At 45.7% G+C, this 19,343-nt stretch overlaps 1 protein-coding gene across 3 annotated transcripts in view; it reads right to left on the bottom strand.

Moving 5' to 3' along the window:
• The window catches only part of Zfat (zinc finger and AT-hook domain containing), a 170,288-nt gene that overhangs the window by 96,741 nt on the left and 54,204 nt on the right, over window positions 1-19,343 (bottom strand). For all 3 annotated transcript variants that reach the window (XM_057792636.1, XM_057792634.1, XM_057792635.1), the window contains exons 4-5: window positions 5,537-5,722; window positions 2,824-2,974 (exon numbers count right to left, since the gene is read on the bottom strand). In XM_057792636.1, coding sequence (XP_057648619.1) covers window positions 2,824-2,974; window positions 5,537-5,722 — 337 coding nt within the window. The remainder of the gene's footprint in view (window positions 1-2,823; window positions 2,975-5,536; window positions 5,723-19,343) is intronic.

Here is a 19,343-nt window from a genome sequence, read left to right on the forward strand (position 1 = left end):
CTCCCGTCTCCTGAAGCTGTCATACACAGCAGATGACTGACGAACTCCCATCTATCCTCTTCCACCGTCACTGGGTAAGAGCTCGGATGGGGAAAATAGCACTGTCTTTATTAACTTCACACACCATTAAATAAACAATTTCTACTGATGAAACCAAGCAGCATGTCAAGGACATGTGTTGGTTTTTGCCGGTATAGTGAGGAATAAAAGCACGCCCTGCCTCTTGGAGCCCAGTGTGGCTAGGAATACCCTGAATGAAAGAGCAGCGGTTCTGACTAATAATTAGTGAGTACTTAGAAGAAAATGTGTAGTGACCATTTAATTTCCACTCTCATCAACCCATTTTACACATAAGAAAACTAAGCATCAGAGCTGGAGAGATGGCTCAGATTAAGAGCACTGGCTGCTCTTCCAGGGGTCCTGAGTTCAATTCCTAGCAACCACATGGTGACTCACAAGCATCTATAATGAGGTCTGGTGCCGTCTTCTGGCGTACAGACATACATAATAAATAAATCTTAGAAAGAAACAAAGGAAGGGAGGGAGGAAAGGAGGAGGGGAGGGGAGGGGAAGGGAGGGGAGGGGAGAAAAACTAAGCATATGCCCAACATAAACAATTGCTTAGTGACTTGCATGCCCATGGCCTCTGGAGCATGCTCGCCCTTCCTCAACCTCTTTGCTTCATGAAACCTCTGATGCACAGCAGCCCCTCCGCAGTTTGACTGTGCACTTGGAGAAAGCTCTTTGAGAGCCGCTCCCACTGCTACCAAAACGGCAGGCACTGAAGTACATGGCCACGCACCAGCAACAAGAACAGTGAGGGAAAGCAAGAAAGCAAGAGAGAATGCTCCTCTGGAAGATCTATCTAGGCTAGCCAAGAAGGATTTATGGCACACTAATAACCATGCAGTGCTATTAATTAGTAGCATTAAACTGTGCCTACCGCAGATATAAGGTCTGTATTGATGCAGCAATTCATACAACTGTCTCTTTAAATTTAAAACACTTAAGTGGCCTACAGTCCATAAATACTAGAGAGTACAACTCACATGATGAAATTAAAATATTCAAATTTGAGAGCTACTAGTAGGCCTGCATGCTAAGCCCAAGGCTTCTTTAAGGAAAGCAATTTGGATCTTTCCCAAATGACAAAGACATCCAGAAGGTGATACATTTTATACAGAACACTGAAGAAAGAAGCTCTGGATTCATAACATTAATTAAATAAGCAAGTCTCAGCATTTCCTCCTCTATTGAGAGACCTAAATAGTCTTAAGAGAATCTTTTGTTCTTTGTTTTTATATTATTATTAGACAAATATCTAGCAGGTCTCTGAGAGGTCTGCTTTTGGAGAAGATACTAAACCTGGGCACGATGCTGAACGCCCATGTGACTTCAAGCATGAGCCGTAAATGGTGATTGTGGACTAGCGCACCCAGCTGTGATGGGCAGAGAACACTTTCGGAATTGTCTACTGCAAGTGTTTCCTATTTGGAGAGGAAAGTACTGCTGAAGAATTTCCAAAGGTCAGACCCCCTACTGCAATGATTCTACCTCTGGGAATCTACCTGACAGAAACAAGAGGACAGTCGATTGAAGGAATGAACTCCTTCAATGCCCCTTTCCTCACAATAGTTAAGGACAGCAATATCCTTGAAGGCTCTCATATAGACAAACACTTAGTGTTTAGATCCTGCTTACATGTTTGTCCATTGGCATCAACAGGGCCATATTCAGCTAAGACACATCTAGAAAGCAACAAACACCCCAAGCCCTGGGAGGAGGGGCAGTTTTGGATGCCCATGAAAAGTTCTAAGTACTCATTCCTTGATGTAACAATTTGACTTGGAGTAATTTATATTTCAGGCAGTCTTGAGAAGCATGGGAAGGAGGCTGTCCCAGAGTATAAATCAATGCACTATCATCACAGAAAAATGTGGGGAGTTGACCTGCCCATGGTAGCGCATGCCTGTAATCCTCACACACAGGAGGCTGAGACAAAAAACAATGGGGTTAAGATTACCCTGGGCTACATAAGTGGTGTCTTTTTATAAGGTGTTTAAATTACAATAGAAACATAGAAGAAGAGAAATATTTTTAAGATGTACTAAAATTGTACATCTTAGTAGCAAATTTTTTAAATGTGAAAAATAATAGTGCATTTAGTATTTTGTATGACAAAAAACAAAACATATACACACATATACATACACATATATATTAGTATATCAAAACATATACACACACATATATATTAGTAAACAAAACATATACACACATATACATACACATATATATTAGTATATCAAAACATATACACACACATATATATTAGTAAACAAAACATATACACACATATACATACACATATATATTAGTATATCATGAAAAACTAACAAGTATATGCAGTGAACTAGCCATAGAAGTGAAATCTAGAAAGAATTATGGGTTGCAGGAGCTCTCACCATGAAGGTTGCTTCAGTTTTTACAGTGTGCCTATGACTACCACAGTATGTTCAAAACAGGCCCTGTTTGCATCTCTTTTTACAGTTTAATGACACATTTGAATAGATAACATGCTGTGCCCTGTGAAGACAAGTGAATGCTCAGTCTCTAGGGTACATTGTTCTGTCTTGGTCTTGGAGGAAGCACTCCACTAGGGCATAATCAAGAGGTAGATTCTTTAGCTAAGCTAATGAGTTAAGACCCTTTACCAATAAGGTCATGAACAGAATCCAGACCAGCAAATGTACAGCTCTTTCCTGCTCTTTGTGAATGTTACTTACAACCTATCTCTGGTTAAGGCCCCCTGGGATAACTCACCTGCTTGACTTCATGGGCTGTTCATACGGGGTCTGCTGAATGGCATATTCTTGGTACCCTCTCCGTGGCACCAGGTCTGCTGCTGTGGTCTCGGGAGGGGCTGCTCCTGTTTCAGGGGGCCCAGCCTCCACTGGAATAATCTTGGTAGCACCTGAGATTGATACACAGTGCACTGCTTACTGAGAGGTCCTAGCAATAGCACTGACCCTGCCCAGCAGAGTCAGTAGGTCCTGGGGGCATTTACTGGAGGACTTCCCTGCAACGCACTGGTTTTCTTATTCAAATAACACATTTAGAGAGAGAGAGAGAGAGAATGTGTGTGTGTGTGTGTATGTGTGTGTGTGTGTATGTATGTAGGTGAAGATACAGTTTTTTCTAGTAATGTGCCCAAATGTCTTCCTGAAGTACAGTTTTACTTGATCTAATTATGAACAGGCAAATACACATATGTCACTTGCAAGAATTTCTCCAAAGCCACAGCTGCTAAATTTGAAGCAAATATGAAGTCACATCAAGGCAGCATCAGGTGGCAAAGCAGCCAACAAAGAGGGAACGTGAGCACCCCAAATGCCTCTGATTCTCTTCCCAGGAGCAGAAATTGAAAGTTCAAAGAGAAGAACCCCAGGGTCACCTTTACTTTTTACTCAATGACATAAACTGACCCAAGACCATTCAGAGCAGGTAGACTTTATGGGTGTGGGGGCGGGTGAATGTGTATGTGCATGAGTGTAGGTGTATGACCATGTAGGTGTGAGTATGTGTGTGGGTGTGAGCATATGTGTACATATGCATCTATATGTGAGAAAGGGATTGTGTGTCAGTGTGTATGTGTGTCTGCGCATGAGTCTGTGTGAATGGGTATAAGTGTGTGAGAGTGCATGCATATGTGTGAAGATGAGTAAGTGTGAGAATGGGGGGGAGTGTGTGGAAGTATGTGGAAGTGTGTATTAGTGTGTGTGCATGTGTGTGAGTATGAGTATGAATGGACAAGTTTGAATGTGAATGCACAGATGTGTGAGTTGAAGCTGTGAATGTGTAAGTGGAGTCAGGGTTGAGAGCAAGTGTGTGAAAGACTCTTCCCTACCACTTGTTTCTAAAACACCAAAGGGAATTGATTATGATTTTACCCTCTTGGAATCTCAAAATACTACCATAAATTTTTAAGAAAAAATTGTGGAAATTTTCTCTAGCAACCACTGAGAACAGGAAACTGTCCTCTGGGATTTTCCTTATCCACAATAATATTTCTCTGAAGCAGAGTAGGGCAGATGGAGTGATTTTCCAGAAAGTTCAAGTAGCCTAATTTTATACAACATTTTCTCTCCTGAACACCTTACTTCTGTAGTCAAGTATAAGAAAGAAAATGTATTCAGGGTTTCGAATTTGAGTGGCTACTATCAGCACTAAAAATATCAGCTTAAAGGGAGCAGCTGTTCTGAAAACCATGGCAATGTCCTTATTGTATCTGAGCTAATACCCCCAATGCATGAAATATTTAAAACATTATGATAGGCTGGAATCTATCACAAACTGTTGGTGCTGACTAGTTTTTATGTCAACGTTTATGATAGCTTGAAATCTATCAAACTGTGCAAGTTAGCTTTTTATGTCAACTTTTATGAGAGTTTGAAATCTATCACAAACTGTGCTGGCTAGTTTTTATATCAATTTGACACAAACTGGGAACATCTGGGAAGAAGGAACCTCAATTAAGAAAATGCCTTCACCACACTGGCCTGTAAGCATGCTTTGGAGAACTTTCTTGACCAGTGATTGACGTGGGATAGCCCAATTCACTGTGAACAGTGCCAACACTGGGCAGGTTCGGGTAAGAAAGCAGACTGAGATGGATATAGTAGTGTATGCCCTTAATTCCAGCAATCAAAAGGCAGAGGCAGAGGCAGGTAATCTTTGAGTTTGAGGATAGCCTGGTCCTCAGAGTGAGTTCCAGGACAACCAAGGCTACATACAGAAACACTGTCTCAAAAAAACAAAACAAAAACAGGTAAAAAGAAAGAAGGAAAGCATGCCAAGCAACCCATGAGTGAGCAAGCCAGTAAGCAGCACTGCTCCATGGTCACTGCTTGGGTTCCTGCCTCCAGGTTCCTGCCTGGAATTCTTGCCTTGACTTCCCTCTGTAATGGAGTGCCACCTGAGAGGGGCAAGCTAAAATAACCCTTTCTTTCCCAAGTGCTTTTGTCTGTGTGATTTTATCACAGAAAAAGAAACTCCAAGGCACTATGTTTGTCTAAAATAGTCTTTCCTACAAGTGACCTTTAAAAAAAGAAAATGAAGCATATCTGCCAGCTATGTTCATGGAAAAAGAGTAATAAATAGAAATGTCTAGTACTGAAAAATATTTGGTGAATACCATCAAAATGTGAAGGAGCCGTGCAGTGTCTGCATGGCCTGCAGAACCACTCTTGCCCTTGTGTGCACTGAGTAGGGAGCTCCCAGCAAGGAGGCAGACACTGTAATATGACAGGGACACCAGCTGAGGGGCCTTGGCCGAGGAGATAGGCATGAGAGCCCCGGGGATAACAAGGTTTGTGGTCACTCCATAAGCATAGGTGACTAAACGAAGTTCCACTGGGACACCTAACAAGAGGCAATGCCCAGTCCCCCTTCCTCAGGCTTCCTCCATGCCCTCCTTCCCCAAGGACAGTTATGTCACAGGCTATCACTGTATCATTTCCAGCCTATCATCAGTCACCTGGAATGGCTTCATGAGCAGTTAAGACCACGCTGATGATGGGTTTCTTGGCTCCAGAAAGCTGCCCTGCCTCCTTTCCTGAGATCTTCTGGACTTTCTCTGTTTTCTGAGCCCGAGGTCTTTTTGGAGCCTTTTCTCGATCATCTTCTTTGTACTTCTTTTCTAGCTCAGTGTCTGACTCGTTACCTAGGGAGCAAATATCAAGATGTATAAGCTACCCCTTCATGCCAGTTGAGGAGAAAATATGACTCTCACCAGAGGTGATGGCAAAGGACATGCCTCCCCCTGCATCCTCATATCCACCTTCATTCCGTCTCTCTCTCTTCCTGGCCCACAATGCCAGGCAGGACACTGAGCTAGCTCATGGACCACCGTTGGCACTTTATAAACTCAAAGCAAAGCATGTGCACTGTATCGTATCCAGGTCACAGCCAAGTATCAGGAATGCACTGCTAGACAAAGCAGCATAGACCCTGGGCTCATTTTCATGAAGCATCACTAATATCAGCACTGCAGATAAAATGACCTGCGATTCACAGTCCAAGAAAGTCCTTCTCTTAATCAACTTACATTTCCCAGGCATTCCCCTGTGCCAGGCATGATGGACACAGGACAAGAACACACCAAGCCCTCAAGGGCCTCCAGTCCAGAACAGACAGAGACAACGGGTGTGCTCCAAAGCAGTCTCTGCTCTGATTTGCATGAACAGGAGTAAAGAACAGGATGGCAGAATCTACTGAGAGGTCAGAAAGGCTTTATGGAGATATTAGCTATGGCTGAATGAAGACGTGAGGGTTAATGAAGCATTGCATGGGAAATAGAGCACCAGTCAGGAGGAAGGAGCTACGTGGTCTAGGAAGGGGGTGATTAAAAATGGCCGTGCTCCAGTCTAACAAAGGATGACAAAGACAAGAGATGAATACTTGGCTGAGCATCACGGTGTCCCCAACTTCATGAGAAAGAAGAAAGTGACCAAAACAGGTGTCAAGAGGAAGAAGTAACCCTAGAAGTCCATGACACTGAGGAAATTGTTTTTACAGGACCTACTGTTTTTCAAAGCTGAGAGACAGGGGAACAGATAGATCATAGATAGATAGATAGATAGATAGATAGATAGATAGATAGATAGATAGATTGAATGAATGAAAATAGAAGGCAACATGGGAAAGGAAAGAGGTTTAAGGGAAGGGCAGAGGGAACATAAGAGAATAATGGGAAAGAGAAAGATAGAGACAATATATTGCATGCTTTCTCCCATCTCTCTTGTATGTGGAATATATATATATATATATATATATATATATATATATATATAAAATGAAAGTGAAAGGAAGATTATTTGAGGAAAGGACTAGTAAGAGAAAGGGAGATAAATATGACCAAAGTACAGTGTGTGTGTGTGTGTGTGTGTGTGTGTGTGTGTGTGTGTGTGTGAAAATGCCATAATGAAATTCACAAGCTTATATGCTGACCCACAAAACTAATTGGAAGAAAATCTAAAAGGGCAGAGCAAGCGTGAATTATACACCCTTCAGTGCTCTTGGCTGGTCACCACTTTCTAGCAGACCCTGCAGCACAGCTACTAGTCCCCCAACACATACAAATAGCTACACCCAAATTAAGCAGCCGGTGAGGTAGAGCCAGCACATAGTCACTCTGCACCACTGTCACGGGCTAATAATGCTGGGGTCACATGTCAGCATCCTGAGAATCCAACTCTTACATCTACAGTTGAGTCCAAGGCTAACCTCAGCTTGTTGATTTGGGGACTCTTTCCCTAGGCAGATATAAACAAACAGCTACCTCCACCTTACAGGGACGTCATCAAACAGCAAACAAAGGTAGAATTCTACCAAAGTCCTACTTGAAGAACCAATTCGTTTGTGAGGGGTCACATAGAGGGCAAAGAAGCTGTTTCCAGGAATGTGAACATCACCAACCAAAGCAGCCTTACCACGGAAACTCTCACTCACTCCTGCAGAGACAGGACTGCACAGATGGAGTTCCCCTTCGGCTCACCTTTCACACTCTGTAGACTCTAGCACATCTGACACCATGTGCAAGTAAGGCAAAGTTATGTACAAATGACCAGGAAGAACAAGCTAAAGTGGCTGGAACCTCAGGTAAGGATCCAATGGCCCTCCCAATCCATTCCCTCTGGGAGGAAAAGTTAAATGTCAACAGGCCTGATTTCAGGGTAACTTGTAAGCAGTCAGAGCTGGTATGATGAAGATAATGGCCACTATGCTCGGAGAACGATCTTCTATGGCACTCGTCCTGGTAGGGCCCACTAGCCTAGCTCCAACTCCTGCTTCCTGGGATCACATCCAAATCACCTGCCAGCAAAAACAGCTACTTCCAAATGAAAACAAGCTAAGAGGCCCCCCAGAGCTACCCCAAAGGAGGATCCTTGAGTATCCTCAGCCTCCAGTTCTATAAGGCCTCACAAGAAGCAGATCAACGGCCCGGAGTAACCACTCTGCCTAAGAGCGTCTAGAGCCTTAATACTAGGCTTTCCCATAGTTTTGGACACAATGGGCCAGGCTGTACCCTGAGTATCCTAGGAAATGGTTCACAGAGATGATCACCACATATCCCTTGAGGGCACTAGAATTAATAAGCTCTGTAGAGACCTGTCAGCACACCTGCTCCAACGCAAGTGCCTGGGGCACTTAGAGAGTAGTAAAGAATTCAGGGTGAGACAAAAGGAGGACATGAGGGCTGGCATGGAGAATTGGCTGTTACTAGGCATGCAGCCCAAAGTGTATAGGAATGCCCAGCTCTCTACCACATGCCGAGTGCCTGTTCCTTGCCCCTAGTTCAGCTGTGTGGATATCTAGTCACAGTCCCCCTACTTAGAACTATTTGAGGAAACCCAACAGGGATAGGAAGAAGGAAAAGACATTTTATAGCAATGTTGTTTGTTTATTTATTTATTCATTTATTTGTTTGTTTGGGCAGCTTTCTGCTCTCTCCATTTGGACAATATAATCCTTTTCCTATTTGTTGTGGCTAGATATAAAACCAGTTTGAACAATTGTTCTCCAGCAGGTGGCGCTGTTTGGGAGAGGATATGGAAGCATCAGGCCAGAGGCCTAACTAGCAGAAGTAGATCTCTATGTGCATGTCCTAAAGGTGACATGGGCTTTTGACTCCAGTCTGAACTCTCTGCTTTCTGATTCTCACACATCCAGCACTCCTGAGAGAACATCATGCCTCTCCTGCCATGATGTATTGTACGCTCTGAAATACTGCGCCAAAATAAACCTCTCTTCCTTAAGCTGCTTCTGGCAGCAATAAGAAAAATAGCCAATACATCTCTCGACCTGGTTGTTCATGAATTTCCCAATACCCTCACTTCACCCATCTCTGTGGTTTTCAAAGTTGCCTTCTCCCCACTGAAACACCACCTGGACCTAAAGGTGGCAGTCATGCTACAGTTGCTTCTTCGAGCGCCTAGCACTTCCCACCTCCAGCTTCCAGGCTTCCCGGCCTTTCACTGGGGTGTTTTAACTAGTCTCTTGCTTCCTCTGAGTTATTGACTTTGGAAACGTCCACTTTCTCCCCCAGCCACTGCCTATATTCTCTGTAACTTCCTTTTCTTTGGAAAATTCAGTAGCTCTGTAAGGGAGCTACTTCTTTGGCTCTCCCTCTTGCACATGGTTGTTGGATTTAGTCCTACTGTGTGCACACTGCCAGTGGGCCAGCATGCATAGCTAACAGTCTGCTACCAGTGGAGGAAAGTCAACAGGCAAACACCACACTGTGTCTCCACCATATTGTGTCTCCAGTCAGGATCGTACATGGCAGGGGAAGACTGATAATGGATGTGAGCACAAGAAACAAGCTGGTCAGCAGAGGAGGTACCATCCATGTGAGGCAGCTAAGGGTAGGCCTTGGCAGGCCATGGACATGAGCATTTCTAAGTGAGGGCTGTGCTCTGGGTTCTGATGTAGCAAACATATCTCACACCAACCCCCTATGCCCAGCAGGTCAGGAAAGCTGCGGAGACTAAGCCTGTCACTGGCTCAACCCTTTCTCTTCTGTCTCCCTGGTCAAACAGGAGCTCAGTGATGTTAGCAGGCTTCAGCCCACTCCACAGGGCAACTTCCACAGTGCCTAATACTCAACCAAGTGGAGAGAGAGACAGAGAAGACTGCCAATCTCAGATGAGGAAAGTCATCCATTCCTTAAGCAAATAACCAGGAAGGTCCTCCAGGTGTCTGGTGCTACATAGAGTACTAGGGACCCAGAAAAAGGCCAGGTCTGTCACCTATCCTGTGGCAACTCAGAATCAGCCATGGGTGACGGTGACTAAACTCCAGCCATGCAGTACACTGTAGCTGCCAGTGCCCCAGTCCCCTCTGCCCTTGAGGACCTTTCCCAATTGCTTAGAAAGATAAGGAAACCAAAGTGCAGGGAGAGGGAGAAATGACTCAGCTCAGACTCTGCCTGATGTGTCAGACCAGCACCATGTGTAAGTTTGTCCAACTGCAAAGCAGGCTTGTCCCACTGTCCTCTCCTACCTCTGAAACTATGCAAAGCGGACAGTTAGACAAAGTGCACGGAAAGGAGTCAACTGCATGGAGAGTTCCAGGATGGAACAAGACCGTGATCGAATAGCCAAGCCTATACAATAAAGATCTAACAGAGTACGTCCCAGAGACAACAGAGGGGCCTAGCTGATACACTGAAACAGTTGTTCTCAGCCTTCCCAATGCCGCAGCCCTTTAATACAGTTCCTCACGTTGTGCTGACCTCCAAGCATAAGATTATTTTGTTTCTACTTCATAACTGTAATTCTGCTACTGTTATGAACTGTAATATAAAGGGGGGTCGCGACCCACGGGTTGAGAATCCCTGCACTGGAAGGTGACTGCCACAACCATCAATCACTGCTGTCTCTGGGAAGCTGGCAGCTGACAGACAGTTCATATACTGCAGCTGCTAAGCAGCCCCTCCTCGGCCTAGATCACTCAGACGGGCCCAGGACATCTGTGCTTAAGGCTAATTTGGCCAGAATAAAGACTGGTGTTTGCTCTCTGAGCCTTCAGCTTAGTCTCCACAAACAGCAAGAGACTATTTGTTCCTAATCACTTTATGCAGAGGAGCAGCCCCACTCGAGCCTGGGCAAAAGCCTGCCATGTTCTCCATTGCACAGCTGGCTCTGAGTGCAACAGATGCAGGGCCAGGGCCAGGCATTTGCAATATCATTAAGGTTGTCTAGGGCATTCCCAAGTCTTCTAGCTGGGCATCCATGTTCTTTGCTATAAAGAGGCAATTCTCTGTTCAGCAGACAAGTGTTTATTTCCCCAGCACAGAGGAAGAGTGAATACTTAGTAATAAAGACATTGCTAAAGTTGTCCCCTCACTGAGATGGCGGGACACAGGGCAGAGCGAGGGACTCCCCAACTGAAATCCAGGCTCCCTAGCTAGTCCCAACAAGAAAGCTGGGACACCTACTCTTGCTGAAAAGAATGACTGATTGATCCCCTTCTCCCTTACTATAGGAGAAGTGTCTGATGAAGAATGACTGAAGAGCTGGTAGGCTGGTGTTTGTCTCTTTGTTTTATGGGTACAGGGTTTCTTTTCTGGCATGTATGTCTGTGAACCACATACATGCAATGCCTGCAAAGGCAGAAGGTGGTGGATGTCCCAGTACAAGAATTACAGATGATTGTGAGCTGTCATGTGGGTGCTGGAGAAAGGATCCAGGTCCTCTAGAAAAACAACCACTGCTCTTAACTGCTAAGCCATCACTCCAGTCCCAAGCTATGTCTTTTAAGAAACACAACTAAGTTCTAAAAGTAAAGACAGCAAAGGGAGATGGGATCTGGCGTGCAGATCAAACTCCGGTCTTCCCGATGCTCTCTGCAGATGCGTGTACGGTTACACAATGCTGTTTGAAGCTAGAGTGCTTCCAAAGGTCAATTCCTAAAAAGCTTAGTCTCCAGCCTGTGGCACGGTGGACGCGGAGAGACCTCTAACAGGAGAGAGCAGTCTGGTGAAAAGACAGGTCAGGACCATGAGCCCAGTCCATTCTGAGACTCTCTGCTTCCCCAAATCACTTGAGTGTTAAGTAGTTTTGCTCTACCAAATGTTCCTCCTCCCGACCCACCCCATGAGGTCATATCATAGGTCCAAAGAGAGCAGTCAAATGACTACAGATTAAAACTCTGTGACCCAAAGTAAACTTTTCCTGTTTATGACCAGTTATCACAAGTGACAGAAAATCAGTTATCATCGTGACAGGGGAAAAAAAAAAAAAAACATTAGCATATACAGTTAATCCTAAGGGATTATTTTCAAACTATATTAAATGTTTAAAATGACTTTTCAGCAGGTTCTAGAGAAAACTCCCATCAATAGCTGAAATATAACTGATATACTGAAGATTTAGGGCAAACTAGGGGATGTCAAACCCCTACAATCTTTTTTTGGTCCCAACTGATGAGCTGTGTCATCAGGAAGGAGCAGAAGGCGGTATGAACCCCATCAGCAGCTGTGGGGTTCACAAAAAAACAGCTAGCAATGGCCTATGCCACTTGGTCCTTTTCCTGCACCTAGTATCACAAGACAGAAAGAAAGAGTACTGTGAGGCTGATGCCTCAGTCCCTGAAGGCAGAACCCGGTCAAGAGCCATGACCAGGACTCAACTCTATTTCTACACAAAGCATGTGTCTTCTTAAGTTGATTGGTTCATATATCTTTTTCCCTTCCAAGGCTTTTATAAAGCCATGGTTTCAAAGAACTAGGTCCTTAGTCAAAGTCCCCTTGTCCATCAAATGTCATACTTCAGTGTTGTGTGACTCCAGCTATGTCTACCAGCACACTGGGATGGTGACTTTCAAACACTTTTTAGTAGGAGGACCTTTTCAAGTGACCTCCTCAGGCAATTTCGGTGTCATCAATCAATTCAGACATGCCAACTAAAGTAGACATAGTGGGTGTGGTGCCAATATCACCCGCTCACTGCTTCGCACATCTGTCCTTGGTCTCTGCAACCCCATCCTCTGAGCGCTTCTGAAAAGCCCTGGTAATGCTGTCAAAACTGCTGGATTAGGATGTGCTGGGTACTTGGCCAAATGTCACTGGATATAAAAGTCAGCTTTGAGAAGGCATAGCAGTGATCACCAGATACGATGTCAAGGGCATCACAGATGAGATCCTGCTCTGTCTTTCGCAGCATCTGCAGAATAGCCACTGTGAGACTCACGAGAGGACGTTGGCAGTGCCCTCTCACACAGGGAAGCAAGCACACATGATAGGCTCTCAGGAATTTCTGCCACATTACAGCTCAGGTCTGGGCTGAAACTCAGTCACCCCCCACACACACACCTTGTCTGAAAATTCTAGAAATAAACAATTCAGAATTTGAAGCCACTTTTATTGCAATATTATCAGTTTACTGGGTGATTGTTATTAATCTTCCTGTATCAGATTTCTTTTTTTAAAAAAAATTATTTTATAATGCAACCACAGCCTCTTCTCCATCCTCTCCTCCCACTTCCTCCTCTCGTTCACCCCTCCCCAATCTACCCCTCCTCCTTAATAGCTTAGAAAGGGGCAGGCCTCCCACGGGCTCCAGCAAAGCAACTGAGCAAGGCAATCCAGCATGAAGAATAGGTTCCCAAGAGTCAGTCAGAGCACAGGGGACAGCCCCCATTCCCGCTGCCAAAAGCCCCACATATACACCAACCTAGACAAACTGTCACATATATGCAGAGGTCTAAGTCAGTCCCATGAAGGCTCCCTGGTTGTTGGTTCAGATTCAGACTCCTATGAGCCAGGATAGTGGTTTCTGTGGGTTTTCCTGCCATGTTCCTAACCACACACACACCACCGTTTCCACAATACCTCCTCCCTCTCTTCAGCAGGATTCCCTGAGTGCAGCCCAATGTTTGGCAATGGGTCTCCTGTGTCAGATTTCTAAATCAACCCTTATCATAGCTATATATGTTCAGGAAAAAAACATCATCATAACTGTGATCAGTATAGAACAATAGCATGGGCCAAACTCAGGAATCATCTGAGGGCCTTGCAAGGTATCCCATTCAGGTAACTAACAGCTTTGTGTTAGTGAAAGCTGTGACCCCGATGGGTCAGCTCTGGGAGTGGGGACTGGGTAGAGATTGGGTTGTACCTGCCTCACCCTGCTACCAAGCCTTGTGTATTCCCAAGTTTCTGACAACTGTAACATTTAATTTCTTGACATCTGTGTAAAGTCGCTCTTCAACCCTAGCAAATTAACATAATTCTCTATATTTCATTTCCAAAGGAAATGAAAGCATTTAAAAAAGTGATGACGCTGCACAGGAGAAAGCAAACCTTAGAAAGGGAAGCAGATGTTCACGGATGGTGCACACACTGTGCTAGAGGTGCCTTCCCCGGCACCAGAGCCTAACACCCTGCATGCAGAATACCTGAGGCAGCCATTGCAAAGAAGCAAAGCCTGACGTGTTCTTTTAGGAGCAGATAAGAAGAAAGGGACCTAGGCTCCCTGGGATCTGTAGCAGTCCCACTGGCCTCTCGGGTTACCCTCCATTCTTCTTCACCCAGTTACCATCCCCAGGATTGACCCCCAGGGGTCATACAATAGACACCAGGGTCCTCTGTTTTCAAACTGGGTCCGGACACTGGAGGCACCAACAGAACATAAAAGGCAAAAAGGAGAGTGGGGTGAAAGTTTATTCTCAGACTCCCAGGCTGCCAACTGATCACTGAGTAACTTCATCTCCACCCCAACAGTAACGGGACCCCACCTTAGCACAACTGACTCTATGACGGAAGCCCCACTGAGGACATTAAACTCAGCATGCAAATAGTACCACCTGCCAAAATAAACACAAAGACCTAACCCATCGAAGTCCACAGTTTGGGGAAATTTTCTAAATGGGCTAACCTTGCTTTTTGTCTTCTGTAGTTCTGTTTCTGGCTGACTGTTCTTGTTAACTTAAGTATGTCAACCCAGAACACAGCTCTTAAGCTTAAAAGCTCATGCTAAAAAAGGTTCAGGGTTACACAGGGAACTGGAACACCCAGTGTAGTTGCTGACCAGTCTAACGAAGACTTTCTATTGGTTTAAACCTGTGTCCGAGTAGTTTCCTCTGGTGGATACCCCACAGCATAATCCCACAGAGTCCTGAGATCTCTCAGCCCTAGCCCTTTACCTATCTGGGTAACATGACCTCAGTGTCTCCTCTTTCCCAGCCTCATCTGAGGCCTCACTGCTCACCCGCCCACTTCTCCATAGAGACAAGCTTTTTTACTACATGCCTCTGGTGATCCCAGGTCCTTAAGGACCGGATCATCTTTTCACACTCTGGGCTGCTAAGAACACTGAAGTTGAAGTCCTGTACCAGCATGCTGGCTCCATTCTCTTGCACATTTTCAGTTCATCAAACTTGATCCTCAACCAAAATTAACTCATCCTTTCTATCAAACCTGCTTATCATCCCAAGCATCTGAGATTGGCAGGGACAATGATCCTGTCAACTCAAGCTTCTAGGCCAAGAACAACACAGCCTCCCATCGACTTCCCTCAGCATCTCTAAAACAGGTCCCTTCTATCAATCACCATTGCTGAATCAGACACCTCAGGGTTGTACGTGAAATCCCTGTGCTTCCGTTGTGGCTGCTAGCTCCTCTGTAACTGAATTTTCACTGTGCCCCTCTTCCATGTTCCCCATACCTCGTCAAGCCTCCAAATAATACTTCTGCCTTCACACTTCAGAACCAGATCCTCAACTGCAAGGCAGCTCCACACCACCCTTCCAGGCCTCCTGCTCTGCCCCGCCCACCACTGTTAGAACATGCCTGAAGCATTCCTGACTTCTCTGTCTGTCCAGTTCTCCGAGAAGTTTATGGAAAGGGCCTTTCTTTAGTGAACACATGTAGTCATCAACTACCAGAGACACACACAGCAGGCACTGGATGACTCTCGGTGACAACAGGGGCTCAAAAACTCCCATTCCACGTAGCCCCTGACTGGTAAGCACGTATATACACACATTCACTTTCAGCTCTGCTGAGTGTGCCCACCCTTGCACAAGGGAAGTTGTGATAGCTCCTCTTCATTCTCCTCATTGCTCACTGAGCTGAATCACATAGGAAACTCTGTTTCTCTCTCTGTCTCTCTCTCTCGTGGTTCCAAAGAGGACTAATTAAAGACCTTGAATGTGGTCCCTTCTGTCTCACTGACTTTGGGAGCTGGACTGAATAAAAAGAGGAAAAGAAGAGGAGGAGAGAGAGAGGCAGAGAGAAATGAGTAGCAGCCCTGCTCACTCAGCATCCTGATGTCCCCAGATGTGAACCACAGACTGTACCCTTTCAAACCGAAAGCAAAAACCAATCTCTCCTACCTTGAGCTGCTCTCCGTAAGGTACTCTGTCACAACAATGAGGTAACTAATACAGAACGCTATGTGCAACACCCCTTATGAGTGTTCCTATTGCATAGATGTCTTCCAGTTCTTTGCTCACCACCCCTCCTCTGCCACTATGCTCCTTGTTCCCAACTCTCCATATACAAAGGGAAGGACTTGCACCCACATTTTCCATCCTTGACCTGCCCACAGAAAGTCACATGTCTCCGGACCAGCACATCACAGTTTGTAGACATCAGTTTATGTGCATTCCCGCATAATCAGCACTGCACTAGTATTCTGAAGTACCTATTCTAAATTGCCCCAGAACTAATTAAATCTCACGATGCCCTAGAGAGTCAAATATTATCAGTCACATTAATGAAAGGCCCAGAACAGTTGTCAGAACAGCAGACTGATAAGGGATTATATTCTGGGATTCTGCCACCAATTTGTTCCACCCTGCTAATACAGCAGTTTAGGAAGCTTTGCGGCCTCACAATCATTCTCGCTAACCTGCTGAATATGCATCATTCTTTCCTCCTCCCTCGGGCCTCCTCACACCTCCTGTCTCTCCTGTGATGAGGGCAAGACGGGTGAGCCCTGTCTTCAATGAACATGAGTCCCGGAAGGGCAGGGGCCTCCGTGTAGTATGCCCCTTCCTCATATTACATCCTCCTGAGTGGACCACCCAGACTTCCCCTCGGGGTGTCCGCGACCTGCTTCACCTCCAGGCTTGGCGTACACACCAGCAAGCAGCCATTGCCTATCGACCTGTTTCACTTTCTCCCCTACAGTCACAGCATGGCAGAGATGGCAGGTACTCGTGGCCCACAACTGCTCCTCCAGGAAACCTCGGCGATCTCCCATCAGAGGTATGGTCCTGTCCTCCACATGTGCTTCACCCTCCATGGTATTGTATGTGTCTACATCCCTGTTCTGCTCTCCGACACTCAGCCGCTCAAAGAACTGAATCTGTCTAACTCAAGTTTGGTCCCCCAAATCTGCCTTGGCACCCAACAGCAGCATAAGCTCGGGGTAACCGTAAGTGAGAATGTGTGCGGGGAGAGCTCACTTAGTGAGTAAAACCGACTTCCTCAACATCTTGGAAGCACCAGGCCCAGGCATTGCTAAAGGGCTTTCAGCCCTGGGCCATCTATTCCAGGACCACACAGCTCCGAGAGGTTGCCATGGGGAAGTCCTTCATACCAGGACTGCAATGCACAGTGGTTGCTTGAGTCAGGTCCAAAGGAAACTCCATTCCCCCAAATTCTGGAGCCTGTTCCCCTCTCCCAGAGGAGCCACCTCATCATCTCTGTCAGAACGGACAAACGACTTTTTGTGGTACCTCTCAGTCTGTGAAGTGCATGCTGGCCCTCAGGCTCACTCTGTATCACCACTACCTGTGGTTCTGCTCAGCTCTTCTCACCACACCCCTACCCTAAAATATCTAGCTCAATGGCTTCTCTTCCCCAGCTTCTCATCTCCATATAACCCTGCTATTTCGGCCATGCTCGCTCTCTCTTTTGTCTTCCCCTCCTGGTCCCCTCTCTCACACCCCTTTCTCTTGGTAATCTCTTTCCCTTTCTTTCTTGCTCCCCACCCTCCTCTCTCTTTACATGGCCTAGTCCAGTCTGCTGGCCATGTTCAGTTTACGACTTTCTGTCCCTGCTCTGGACTCTCACAGATGACTCCGGCTGTACTCTTCCTCCTATCTACAATAAAAACCTTCCCCTCAACCATACTTTGGAGTGGTCATGTCCTCAATTTATACACTTGCACCTCTGCTCAAAAAAAGCCCACTGACAGGAGCTGGACTGCACCACCCTACTCCTGGCCTGTCCACACTGAGAGGGAGCAGGCAGCCCCCTGCAATCCAGGCATCAGCATGGTCACTGAGCTGCTCCTGCTGCCTCCAGCATGGTCCAGCAGGCCTCCACTACACAGTCCTCAGAGCTCTCAATCTTTGGCTGGCTCTGAGATACTGGCAAAGTCTTCCTTACAAAAGCGTTAGCACAAACTCTTCTGAGGCAAGGTTCAGTGATGCATGTGCTGGGGGGAGGGGCTACCTTCAGGGTAGGGACTAAGTTGCTTCATGTTCTGGAAAGACACAGTTCATTTAGGGGGAGCAACTATGGTTAGAGGGGATATCGACAGGGAAAAAAAGCACAAACAGGCAGCAAAAAGAAACAGTCAGCATCAACACTCATCCTCCAAGGAGAGAAGTGTGATACTCAGAGGACTGCTGCACACCCAGCCTTGCACTTGCAAACTTTCAAATGTAGCTCAGAGCGTCTTCATCAAGTCACCAGCAGTGGTCACAATCACAGCAGAAGGCACAGAGTTGAAGTACAGTCCAAATCTCCAAGGAGCTTTGGGATTACCTGACGACCCCATGCACTCTTCCATGGAGAGTATTTAACATAAACAGTGGGGAATTTTGCAACACTCTTTGCAGGAATGACCCCAGAAACAACAAACTTTGAAGGCTCTGAAGCCACTTTCAGAAACTTGACATATTGATTTCTGTAGGCTGAAAAGTGTTTTTCAAAAACACCAGCTGTTTCGCATAACAACAGGGGAAAACCATTTCTTTTCCCAGTTCCTCTTACTATTGAAATTCAGAATAAAATAAATGTTGAATACATATTCAAAATGTTATTTTAACTTGCCAGGGTTCAGAGGAGAGGGGAAAAAAAACACTTATTTTGTTCTCTTCTAATTGTTTTAACAAGCTCTAGAGTCAAGGTCAATTTCTGAAATGTCACTGAAGTACTCTTTACAGTGCATGGACGGGAAGAATTATGGAACTGCTTTCAGATTGCAATGCTGTGCTTGGCAGGCTTGGGAGCACGGTGCAGTGTGAGCAACTCAGCCCCAGGCAGCTGGGCATAAGGGCATTTCTCCATTTGAGAGGTATCCAAGGAGACCAGAGGGAGGAAAAACAGCGAGGTCTCTACCTTTGCATTAGGTATCTGTGAAATTAAAGTCCTTTTAGGTCACCCGGATCAATGAAGGACGAGGCTGTTTTCCACACAGCTCATTACTGTGTACACTGATAATCCTGTTAGGAGGACCATGCCTGCCTGCCTTGCTGCAGTCACTGCCTAATTACCAGAGTGGACTGCAAACAACAGGAAGCATGCAGAGGGACTTCCATTTCTTACTAAGGTAGATGAAAGCCTCTCTGCCAGAGGCTCAGGGAAGGGATATGCTCTGCATCCCTGAGACAGAGATAACACTGATTGTTAAGAAGGGGATGTGGCAGAACCAGGCACGGCCAGGAAGAAAAGATCTTGCTTCCCACCTCTCCCCAAAGGAGTAGGGGATTCTGGATAAACACATGGCTAGACTTAGATACCTAGATGACTACATTAGAAACGGAGTTTAAACACAGGCTGTTTTGTCGTTTTTTAACCAGTCTTACAGGGTCACATACTGTGT

Source organism: Chionomys nivalis, chromosome 17, assembly GCF_950005125.1.
Source record: "Chionomys nivalis chromosome 17, mChiNiv1.1, whole genome shotgun sequence".
Taxonomy (NCBI): Eukaryota; Metazoa; Chordata; class Mammalia; order Rodentia; family Cricetidae; genus Chionomys; species Chionomys nivalis.